The sequence below is a fragment of the Rousettus aegyptiacus genome, unplaced genomic scaffold (genome assembly GCF_014176215.1).
Source record: "Rousettus aegyptiacus isolate mRouAeg1 unplaced genomic scaffold, mRouAeg1.p scaffold_m13_p_13, whole genome shotgun sequence".
Classification (NCBI taxonomy): Eukaryota; Metazoa; Chordata; class Mammalia; order Chiroptera; family Pteropodidae; genus Rousettus; species Rousettus aegyptiacus.
Window position 1 is genome coordinate 47096153 of NW_023416288.1, and position 12382 is coordinate 47108534.

Sequence of the window (12382 nt, forward strand, 5' to 3'; positions counted from 1 at the left end):
ACTCGAGGTCGCTCCCGGGGAAGGAGGCTGACCCCGAGGCTGTGGCGGCGGGCGGCCTTTCGCAAGCGGCCGACCCAGCCCGGAGCCCGAGGCCCGAGCCGCAGCCCCGTGTGGCCCCTGCGCCCCTCCCCGCCCTGCCCCCCTCGGCTGCCCCGGGGGGACACGCTTCCTCTCTGCGCCACTCGCTACTCGTGCAAGCTCGCCTGCGTCGGCCCCCTGGGGTCACCGCGGGCGCAACGCCGACCCCCAACGTGGCGCCTCAGAGCTGCTCGGCCCTGCGCGCCTCTTCCTTCTCGACAAACGGCCGGGGTCATTCGGTCTGGCCTCTGAGGAAACGTGACTGCATTTCTAAGATACACAAAGGATATTCTGGAAATCAGTATAAAAATGTGAACAGTTTAAGAATCTTCCTACCTAAAGGCAGAGATATGGGATGACCCTCAGCGTCGGCTTCAGCCATCGGTGTAAGAGTCACAGACCACATGACACGAACGTCCTCATCACAGTGTTACCAAGTTCCGTCTTTTGCAGGAAAATTTCAGTGATGTGATGAACCCTGAGCGCGGCTTCGCGCGGCCGCAGACCGCGTGCGCGCAGAGCCCTGTCCGGGGTCCTGCAGCTCGCGCGGACGCTCCGCTGGCCTTGCCGGCCGTTGGTGCCCACGCGACCAGCTTGGCCTGGCCATCGGTCCTTGTGGGCAAAACCCACGGACTTACAAACGCTCCATTCCAGCGTTAGAAGTTAAGCCGCCCGCAGGAGCGCGGGACCCCCAACGGCGGTTTCAGGAAAAGGTGGTGGTGTCCGGTGAATCAGAGGTGGGGTGTCCTCGACGCGCCTGGGACTCCTGAGAGTCCCCGGAACTCCACCCGCAGCCCGAAGGTCTGACACTCGCCGCGCCGACGCGGTGTGTCTGACAGGAAACGGCGGTGTTCGGGGCAGGAGGGGGTGGTGCACACCCCGCCGACCCCTCGCATCGCGTGGCGTCGCGAGCACAGACGCCCGGGACCCCCGTCCGTGCGTGGGGGCGCAGTGGTGCGCGGCCCCGAGTCGGCCAGGCTCAGCCGCCGCCCTGGCCCGGCTACGTGCCTCCGCGGCCTCGCCGGCGACGCGGTCTGCTCGGTGCCGCACGGCTCGCCCCGGCCCCGGCTCAGCGGCTCGCTGGCGGGGGTCCAGCCCCGCGGAGTGCAGGGTTCTGAGCCCTCGCGCCCCGAGGCCGCCTCCCGCACCGGGGCGCCCTGCTCCGCTCCGGCCAGGGTCCGGGGCCGCAGGAGACACACGGCCTGCTGCGTGTGTCAAAGCAAAGCAAAGCAAGAGAGGGGGAGGGAGAGAGAGGGGGAGGGGGAGGGGGAGAGCGAGCAGGGGGCGTGTCCACTGGTCACCGCGCCCAGGGCCCCAAGTCGCAGCACTGGCTGGCCTGCTGCCGAGCACGGAGCGTGGCTAGACTCGCATCGCCAGGGCGGGAGGGTCAGTTGAGGGGTTAGCTGAGGGTCAGGTGAGGGTCAGGTGAGAGGTTAGCTGAGGGTCAGGTGAGGGTCAGGTGAGGGGTTAGGTGAGGGGTTAGGTGAGGGTCAGGTGAGGGTCAGGTGAGGGTCAGGTGAGGGTCAGGTGAGGGTCAGGTGAGGGGTTAGCTGAGGGTCAGGTGAGGGTCAGGTGAGGGGTTAGGTGAGGGGTTAGGTGAGGGTCAGGTGAGGGTCAGGTGAGGGGTTAGGTGAGGGGTTAGCTGAGGGTCAGGTGCGGGTCAGGTGAGGGGTTAGGTGAGGGTCAGGTGCGGGTCAGGTGAGGGTCAGGTGCGAGTCAGGTGCGGGTCAGGTGAGGGGTTAGGTGAGTGTCAGGCGAGGGGTCAGGTGCGGGTCAGGTGAGGGGTTAGGTGAGGGTCAGGCGGGGGTCAGGTGAGGGGTCAGGTGAGGGGTTAGGTGAGGGTCAGGCGCGGGTCAGGTGAGGGGTCAGGTGCGGGTCAGGTGAGGACTATTCACGGACACAGATTTCCGGGCAGACCCCCCGCTGCCTCGCCAACGCCTGATCCTGCCACCTTCTGGCTCTGCGGCTGCCGGGCTGACTCGCGCCGGAGCTCGGGGGTGGCGGGCGCCTCGTTCTGTCTCAGCGGGGAACAGAGTCGGTGACAGTCAGGAGTGAAACCTTTGGACGAATGAGTCCAGCCCCCCAGTGGCTGGTCCAACAGTCGCCCCCAAAAGTAAAAGGCTGACGCAGTGCCGCTCGGGGGCCCTCGCCCGAGCCGGGAGCATTATACTCGGGAATGCGAAGCCATCACGGCCCCATTGTGGACGGTTTGTGCTCTCGTCAAAGGCTTTTGTCAGGCTCTGTGCCGGACAATAGGGCGTGATTGCAGCTCACGCGCTCTGCTCCAAAGTCAGGGGCGAGCATCTTCTCGCGGCTTTCCATTTCTCAGTGAAATTTCCTCGTCCCCTCCTGCCCACGTGGGAAGGCACCGCGCAGCCCCCTCTAAAATGCTTTTGGATTCACCCGCCTACGTGTGGTTAGCTCCACACTCCTGCTGCCGCTCACGCCCGGGACCCCCACAACAGCACAGAGCTGCAGCTCAGCCTAAACCCCGTCCTGCAGGTCCGGGCTTCCTGAAGAAGGTGCCGGGGTGGGCTCTAGAGCGTGAGAGGGGCCCCCAGGTGGCGGAGGCTGGCATGAGGGCAGGATGGGGGGCGGGCCTGGGGGGCGGGGGGGCCACAGCAGGATGAGCCGGGGGGCGGGCGTCGTGAACGGGCTTCTCACACTCGCTGGGGTGCTCGGCAGGCCCCCAGGAAGCCTCTGGAGAGTCCCACACAGTGTTCGCGGGACCAGACTCGCCTTGTAGGCCCCTCGCTGTGGCTTCGGAGCAGAAGAGGTGTTAGAAGCCGAGCGACAGGAGTTGGGGAGGCAGCGAGGCGTCCAGGGCAGTAATCCAGGCGGCGAAGTCGTGTCGGGAGGACCGGGGTGACCAGACGCTAGCGTGAGGCCCGGGCCGGGGCTGTGTGTGCGGCCGGGGCAAGGAGTGGACCACGAGGTCCCAGAGGGACCTCATGCGGACGGTGACGGCATCGCCGAGCCCTCGAGAAAGCAGAGGCGAGCCCAGGGGGGGCCCTGTCGTCGCAAAAAATTAGCTGAAGCAAAATGCCTTTTCTTATCAATTCGGGTTTAGCAGTAGTAGTTCCTGGTACAAGAAAATGTGCTAATAACGTGAAGCACGGGAAATAAGTTTTCGTTTGTTTTAGTAAACGGTGGACGATTGGTTCGCTTTCGGAATGCAAACCTTGCGGGTCACGGCAGCGTTGCTACGCATTCTAAGGATAACGAAACAGCTCTAAAGAAAGAAAACTAGATATGAGAGAACCTGGGCACTAATTACTCATAGTTATTTCTAATTAACTTAAAAGCGGATTAATAAGGTATAAATAGACTCCTGTGGAGTCCCAATCAAATTGTCCAGCGTGTCATCAAAAATTGCTATATACGCGAGGAACAGGAAAATGCAACCTGCAATGAAAAAATAAAAAGAGAGTAAAAGTAGTCAGCAGTCGCAGAGGAGAACTTTAAAACGACGTTAGGGTCGCGCCCAAGAACTTGACAGGAAACTGCGATCGCAGCGAGCGGGAGCCAGGCGAAGCTCGGCAGGAGAGGGAGGCCCGCCCAACGCCCACGCCCACCGCCCACGCCCAACGCCCACACCCAACGCCCAACGCCCACACCCAACGCCCACCGCCCACGCCCAACGCCACGCCACGCCCCGCCCAACGCCCCCGCCCCAAGCCCAACGCCCCAACGCCCACGCCCAACGCCACGCCCAACGCCCCACGCCCAACGCCACGCCCAACGCCCCACGCCCAACGCCCCACGCCCAACGCCACGCCCACCGCCCCCCGCCAAACACCCCGCCCAACGCCCACGCCCAACGCCCACGCCCAACGCCCACGCCCAACGCCCACCGTCCAACGCCCCCGCCCAACGCCCCACGCCCAACGCCCACCGTCCAACGCCCACGCCCAACGCCCACGCCCAACGCCCCCGCCCAACGCCCACGCCCAACGCCCACGCCCAACGCCCAACGCCCAACGCCCAACGCCCAACGCCCACCGCCCACGCCCAACGCCCACGCCCAACGCCCACGCCCAACGCCCACGCCCAACGCCCAACGCCCACGCCCAACGCCCACCGTCCAACGCCCACGCCCAACGCCCAACGCCCACGCCCAACGCCCACGCCCAACGCCCAACGCCCCCAACACCCACGCCCAACGCCCACGCCCAACGCCCAACGCCCAACGCCCACGCCCAACGCCCCCGCCCAACGCCCACGCCCACCGCCACGTCCCACCGCCCCAACGCACCCCACCCACCGCCCACGCCACCGCCCAACGCCCCGCCCCGCCCAACGCCCAACGCCCAACGCCTCCGCCCAACGCCCCAGCCCAACGCCCAACGCACAACGCCCACGCCCACCGCCCCAACGCCCCCGCCCCAACGCCCACGCCCAACGCCCCCGCCAAGCCCACGCCACGCCCCAACGCCCACGCCCAACGCCCACGCCCACGCCCAACGCCCACCGTCCAACGCCCCCGCCCAACGCCCCCGCCCAACGCCCCCGCCCCAACGCCCACGCCCCCGCCAACGCCCCGCCCAACGCCCAACGACCACGCCCAACCCCGCCCCCGCCCCAACGCCAAACGCCCCAACCCCCAACGCCCACGTCCACGCCCAACGCCCCCCGCCCAACGCCCACGGCCCAACGCCCCCAACGCCCAACGCCCACACCCAACGCCCAACGCCCAACGCCCACGCCCAACGCCCACGCCCAACGCCCACGCCCACCGCCCAACGCCCACGCGGAGGTTGCGGAGAAGCGCAGCGGGCAGAACGAAGGGTGCGGCGGGTACGTTCAACGTGGGCCGGGGACGGCACAGGACAGAGCCAGGCAGGAAGGATCGAACCCGAAGAACAGCGGAGAACATTGAGAAAAGTAAACAGAGCGTGAAATCAGAGCCCTAGGAAACGCAGCGTTTACAAGGTTCAGTTTTCCAAAGCTAAACTCTCAGCAGTCTTAGTAACCGGCTATAAAGAGCCCTTAGTCATATATAAGAAAGAATTTACGGGATGGTCCATAAATGTTTTATAAAAGGCCTTGCATTTTTCATTTCCTCCATGACTCGCAGAGACACGGCCGCCGCCCCCGCGCAGGCCCGCGCCGCCCGACAGCCCGGCCCCTGCTCCGCGGCCTTCGCCTGAGTGTCTGGGCGACGTCGTTGGGGGGGAAACGGGCAGATCGTACAAGAGCAGAGACCTGCCCGGCCGCTACTCCCCGGCCGTTCCGCTCGGAGCCGACCCTGCGTGCCCTTCTCGGCAAAGCCGAGCTCTCTCCGGGCCCGCCTCCTGGGAACGAGCGGGTCATTGTGCGACCCCCCCCCCCCGGCCCCTCACCCCTCAGCCGCACCCCTCGCAAGCTCAGGGTTCTCATCGAGACGCAGCAGGAGCCTGGCTTGAGAGGCACTTCAGTTTAGAGGGTGTCGGTCCGCTCCCAGACTTGCCGGGAAAGCCGGGGGGAACCGCGCACCCCGTGCCTGAAACGTGGCTGCTCCGTGAACGTGGGATGTGGCCACTCGAGCTGCCGCTTGTACCGCGGCGTCTGGGACCCGGGTGGCGGCCGCTCCGCACGGCCACGGAGAATCCTGCCACCCCCCCCCATCCCTGGTCCCATCCAGTCCCCGCGGGAGCAGCACTCGTCACACGGGGGGGACGTTGCCTGGTCAGCGTCCTGGCTCATGTCGTGGGCGTCTGCTTCTGCCTCTGGCCAAAAAAAAAATCTCCGGACACAGGAAGCCAATGAGATATTTGGGCAAGAAAATGACCTTTAACGTTTCCATGAGAACATGCGTCTCGCCCACGAATCGCCCTTCCCCTGGGAGTCTGGCCGCCCTGTGCAGGCCGCCTCTTCCGGAAGGTGCCCAGCCCCCGACCCCCGCTCCATGGTCCCCCTTCAGAAGTATGACAAAATTCAGAACCTGAAACTGTGGTAGTGTGTATGGGAGAAGAAGGGTCTTTTGGGGGCAGGTTCAATGTCTTATTGCTGAAAATTGACAGAAAATGTGTTGATGAAGGAGTATAGTTATTTATTCAGATGTCTTTTAATTTAAAAAAAAAAAAAAAAGAGCCTTCATGAGATGTCACTGAAATTTGCATTGGGAAAGCCAATTACATAGTGAAATTGGTGTAAAATCTTATTATTACGAGCTCCGAGCCCTAGCTCCGCCTGCTTACTTACTATCTAGAGATAAATGCTAAGGACACAAATTTCCATTTCTCCTGGGCACCCCCCCCCCCCCGTCCCTGTCACTTTTCTCGGACGCAGCAGCTGGCCGGGACCCATGCACCGAAAAGGCTGAAGATAAACGGTGTAGTTTAAATCACTCCGGGCGACCGGGCAGACTGGGAGGAAACCATTTGCACAGATTGGAAACCGAAATGTTGATATCAGATATTAACTTAATGTAAGTGAGATTGAAACAATATCTAATTAAAATAATTTGAAAAATGACTTGGAAATTAAAGCCGACGTGAGCTTTACCAGCCTGTCACCATTACTGCCTCTTAGCGGAGCCCGATTGTCACCGAAGCTACGTCGGGAGACTTCAGAGGGGACCCAGCGGTCAAAGGCTCGTTCATCACTCCTGCGGCTGAAAACCAGGCTGAAGGACCTTTCCTGGGGCCGCGAGGCGTGGGTGCAACAAGCGACCCTCGGTCCCCAAGGGGCCGAGGCCTTGCGGGCCCTGCGCTCCCCCGGGGGCTGGACTGCGGGGCGCCTCCCCCGCCCCCGTCCAGGGCCTGGTGAAGAACAGCCGGTGTGGGGGACCCCGAGGCAAACGCGCCCAACTGGGCGCCCGCGAGCGGCAGGCCCAGCGGCCACGGGTCCGTGCACTGCCCCGGCGAGCGCGGAGGGCCATGGGGCGCTGGGAGCTGCGCCCGCCGCCGGGAGCCGCCTCGGGGCGCTGGGAGCCGCAGTGCAGAGCGGGGCGTCCGCGAGGGGAGCCCGGGCCCCCGCGGGACGCAGACGCGGCGGCGGGCGAGGCCCCTCCCACCGCTCCGGGCCCTCAGCCGCGGTCACCAGCGGGAGCCGGCGTGGGGGGCGGGGGCACCCCCAGAGCCCGGGCGAAGGCAGCGCCCTGGCCTCTGTCTTGCGCAGGCGAGTGCGAGGCCCTGCAGCAGGTCACATGACGACGCCGAGTGTGCTCTCGGTCTTAGACACACGCAAACTTGTGGTTGTGTTTGTTTTAACGCGAAATCGCTGGACTATTTAATGCTTTACGCGCCTTGTGTTTATCTCGCCATGTTCATTCTGCTCAAACCTGCGCTGAATTAGTTGTTGTCCCTCAAGCACAGTGGCCGAGGATGGGCTGGGGGCTCCTCAGAGGAAGCCTCGGGGTTCCCTGTCGGCATCAGCGCACGCGGAGAGCCAGATGCTGGAACGAACCCCAAAATGCGGCCGTGAAGACACAGAGATACAGCCGTGAGCACCGCGAGCCTGGCCGCGGCGGAATGCTTGGACACCCCAAGCTAAGCGGAAGCAGGGGCCCGAGTGGACGCTGACGTCGACCTTTATCAAGCACGTAGTTTCCAAACTGGGCGAACTCGGACTTCAGCACGTACCACCTTACAGGCTGTGGAGGGCAGGAAGCAAGGCCCAGGGCGGACCCAGCACTGGCAGCACCCCAGAGTCACGGCAGACTGCTGGCGCCGCCCCCCCGTTTGACCAGAGGGTGGGAGTCCCTCTGCTCGGCGTTCCCCGTGGGGTGGGGTGGGGGGGTTGGCGCCCGGGCATTGCCACCTACACACCCAGCACCCTGCGGCCCCTAAAGCCCCACGCGAGGCGTCTGGTGTAAAACGGTCGGGCCGCCGGGCGCGTGGAGGACGGACGTGCCTGCTCTCGGTTCCGAGAGGCTCCCACCGCTGGAACCCCAGGGAACGGGAGAGTGCGGGGAGAAGTCAGGACACGCTGGGAGCAAGGCGGCGTGAGCCGAGGGCGGATGCAGGAGCGGACAAAGTGAAGCTCGGAGTGCGGCGGACAGGTGGAGAACGCACGGCCAAGCGCTTTGCTCCGTGTAAAAGTATAACAGAGGGAGATAAAATATGACCTAAAGGTTCAGAGCCTTAAAAATGACCCCCCAAATTTTAAAACAATAGAATTTTTTAAATGCAAGAATATAAAATTTTTTAAACCTAAGAGTTGAGTTTAAAGACAGATTAGATACAATGGAAGATGGAATTAATGAACTAAAAGTCAGAACTGAAGAAATTACCCAGAATGCAGCCTAGAGAGAGATAAAGAGATGGAGAGTATGAAGTTAAAAAAAAAAAATCAAGAGTCCTTGACGACAAGGTGAGAAAGTCTTGTAAACATCTAATGGGCGTCCAGACAGAGAGCTACGGGTGGTCAAGAGGCAATATTTGAAGAAACGATGGCCGAGAATTTTTTGTCACTGTCAGAAGACACCAAGCCTCAGATTCGAGAAGTCTGTTGGAGTGAAAACAGTTCTACATCTAGATTCATAACGGAAACTGCAGAACATCCACAACGACGAGAGCATCTGGGAAACCGCCAAGCAGGAAAGACGAGCTCTCCGCAACGGAGTGAGAACCGGACCCACGGCTGACTCCTCCGCAGCGGAACGGAGCCAGACAGCAGAGAGGCTTCCTGTTCGCGAGGGGGGCGGTCGTCGGCCTGGAATGGTGCCGAGGGAAAACGCCCTTCAAAACGGGGGCTTACAGAAACAAGGCGTTGAACAAAGACAGTCCGTACAAAGCGAGTTCGTCGCTAGCAGGTTCTGATTTAAGCTAGTTCTAAGAGTGTTGCCGCAGAGAGACGCAGGAACGAACCCAAACAAAACACCGCGTCTAGCATAGTTGTGTGCCGAGAGGGTAGAGGCAGGACGGGGCTCTCGCAGTGGCCGGGGAAACGACGGCGTTTACGTCCAGACGAAGGCGAGTGGGAACGAAGTGTTCCAAGGTCTTCGTAAATGTTAAGAAAGAGAATGGCTGTTTACTAATGCGCGAGTTTGTCACATGCGAATACTGAAGCCTCTGGGCGACCACTGCAAACAGACAGAGTTTATAACTCTCAGGCCCAGAGACAACGGCGGACGCTGGAAAGAAACATGTCGGAAAACGCCATAAACAAACGCAGACGGGCGTCCAGCTGAGGACGTCTGCAGGCCGAGCGGCTCCCTGGGCGTGTTACCGGCGGGTCCTGAGACGCGGGTGGACGGCCGCGGAGGGCCGCGCGCACGGGGTCCCCGCTCGCCGCGCCGGGGCCGCGTTTCCTCGTCGCAGGGTGAGTGGCTCGCGCGCGCACGGCGATCGCAGCCTCCCTGCCAGCTCCCGTCCCCGCCGCCGGGGGCACCACCTCGGGGTCCCCGCCTCTCCCTGCCACACGCGTCGCGGTGACCGCAGTCGGTGGCCGAGCCGGGCGAGGGCGCCCGTGGGCCAGTCAGAGGTCCCCAGAGGACACGCAGTACATGCGCTGCTGCCGCAGGCGCCTCCGGGGTAGAAATGGCGGTGGGCGCACGACGCGGATCCCCACCCAGCGGGGAGCCCCCCGGTGTCCGGGGAGGCCGGCGCCCGAGCCTGCCTCGTGCCACCCTGCGCCCCCTCCGCCTTGCCCCTGCACAGCTCGGCCGCTGAGTGTCCCCGGAGGGACTTCTTCGCAGAGGGGACTCGCGTGCGACCGGTCCCCTCAGCAGAATGCGCCGGAGAGAGGCAGGTCGTTCTGCCATGGCCGCGTGCTTAATTACATGCAACGCCGCGTACGTCGTCAAGTGCAGGGAATTATTCTGATAAATTAAAATACTAATTAAATGGGCTATTGCGGAGTTTTGAGAACATTGTTGAGTTCTGCTTCTCTAGGTGATTTGCATATCCTTCATCTAGTGAATTTAATTTTAAAGGACTTTTTTGTGTTTGGAAACCCTTTTGTCTCCCACAAAGATAAAAACGGGCTTCATGCAACGTTCCCGGCGTTAAAGCAGCTTCTCCCGGTCTCCGCGTGACGACGACGCGGATCCGGTGTCAGACAGGACGGCTGTCGGAAGCAAGGCCGCCAAGCGGTGCGCGGCGACCGTCCCCCCGCCGTGCCCGAGGGAGGGCAGCCGCGACTGAGGCGGCCACAGCGGGGGCGGCCCAGGGCGGCGCGGCGCCGTGCACGCCGCTCAGCACCGCCAGCGGGGCGCGTCGCAGCGTGGAGGCGGGAGCAAAGCCGGGGCGCGAGCCGACCGTCGAGGGGGTCCCCGCGGAGCTGGGGCGAAGGCCGCCGAGCCGCTGAGCAGGTGTCCGCCCCCGGACGCCGACCCCGCTGGCGGGCGTGACTGGAACGCAGCCGGCCTCTCCACGGCGGCGGCTCCGGCCGGGCGCGGGAGGGCGGGGTGCCGGGCGCTGGCTTTCACGGGGGTGCGGAGCGCCTTCCGCGTGACCTGGTGAGCCATCGCTGGGTGGGGACACCTGGCACAGGGCCGGGACGACTTATCCGACAGACGGTGCCCACGGCGGCAGAGTCTTTCTGTGAGGCCTGGCGGCAAACGCTCTCAGGCCTGGGCGTGGACGGGACCGGGACATGCAGCCTGGCCGCCTCGCGCGGCTCCCGCGGGCCCCTGGGCAGGCGGCAAGGCCTGTCCTACTGGGCGGGTGGGGCGCACAGTCAGCACCTGAGTGGCCCTGCGTCCGACCTCGTGGCTGGCAAGGCAGGTCCACGTCCGGGGTCTCGGCCTGCAGTGGCCTCCCGGCCCACGGCCGCGTTCGCGAGGGGAAGCGGAAGGGACGCTGGCCCTCAGCGGGTGCTGGGACGGGCGCCCCGCCCAGGTGCCCCGCCCAGGTGCCCCGCCCAGGTGGCCCCGCCCAGGCGGCCCCGCCCCGGCCTGCTCACAGCCGACCAAGCCGACCATCGAGTCAGGGGCTCCGAGCAGCGACCCCTGGCACTTCCCAGCGGGGTGTGTGGGGGGTTCCCGGGGAGCCGGGGTGCCCCAGGGCGATCACCTCCCCGACTGACGCTGTCCTCCCTCTCTCCTCAGTCGAGGGCAAGGACGAGCTGGAAAGGTCGTCGGGACTGAGGATCCTCGAAGCCGGAGTCGGGCCGGTGAGTATCGCCCCCGGGCGGACGTGCGCCGTGGCGTGGGCTTCGTGGCCGCGCGGGCTCGGGGACCGTGACGCGCCCGAGCGCCGACCGCAGACGAGGGCGAGGCCGCTGGCGGCGCCGGGCGGGTCCCCCGTGGAGACGCGCGGACCTGGCGCCCGACTGTCCTCGGTGTCCGCGGGGGGACTCAGCCGCGCGCGGACGCCGAAGCCTCCGGGGGTCACGCACGTCCTGGTTCGCGGCTCCAAGCTCGCGAGGGCGGGGGCGTGAGACCGGGGTCGGCGGGAGGCCGGTGCGGGGGGCGGCGCGGTGCGGGCAGCCGCGCCCCCCAAGACGCGCGGAAACCCGCCGGGCGGCCCCGCGAGCCGTGGGCGCAGCCGCGGGCGCCTCGCGCCGCCCCGGGCGCGCACGGCGGGAACCGGGCCGCGACGCTGCAGGCCTCGCGCCCTCACCGCCGTGCCGCGTCCTCGCCTGCCGCGCGGGCCGTCTGCCCGGCCGCCGCGTCCAGCCGCCGTCCTGCCGCCCGACACCGCCCGCGGCCCTGACCGCGTCCTCGTGCGTGGGGACCGGCGCGTTCCCGGGCGCGGCGGGCGGAGCGGTGCCGGACGCGTTCCCGGCTTCTCCCCGCCGGACGTGCCGCGCCGTCAGCAGCCGGGGGGGGCGCGGACCAGCGGGTCCCAGGCTGTCCGCACCCACGGAGGGGGCAGGGACCGGGGGCGGAAGGGGCCAGTGGTCTTGGAGGATGGACGTGCCAGAGGAGGCATTAGGGCTGCCGTCTGGGGCGCAGCCGCTGCCCGCCCGGCCCCACCGAGGTGGGGAGTGGGCGCGCTGCCCTTGTCACCCGCTCCCGCAGGCACGTGTCGCTGGGCCCCGGCTCGGGGCACGTCCAGACTCTCTGAGGCTGGAGGCCGGCCTGCAGCAGCCGAGCAAGACACCCCCCCACCTCGGGAATGGGCAGGGACTGCCGGGCCCTGGGTGGGCCGGAGACGCCCAGCGTGGCGCCTGCACACGGAGGCCCCTCCCCGGGGGCAGGTGGTCTCCCGCAGGTTCCGGAGGTGGGGTGCGGGGGGGGGGGGGGGGGGAGGGCGGGGCCGAGCCCGAGGCCAGGCTCTCTGCTGCGGCGCCGGTCACGCACATGGACGCCGCACTTACTCCTGGGGCCTCCGAGGTCACACACCACCCTCCGGACACCTGCGCCTGCGGGCCCTTCGGGATCTGCTCGTCCCCACCCTGGGGAAGTGGGAGGGTCAGGAAGCGTGACTCCTGC

General features: G+C 65.5%; 1 protein-coding gene across 1 annotated transcript in view; it reads left to right on the forward strand.

Annotated features, from left to right (window-relative positions):
* Nucleotides 1-12382, forward strand: part of PTPRN2 (protein tyrosine phosphatase receptor type N2) — a 319743-nt gene that overhangs the window by 200185 nt on the left and 107176 nt on the right. The window contains exon 12 of the mRNA XM_036230218.1: nucleotides 11054-11118. Within this exon, the coding sequence (XP_036086111.1) occupies nucleotides 11054-11118 (65 nt within the window). The remainder of the gene's footprint in view (nucleotides 1-11053; nucleotides 11119-12382) is intronic.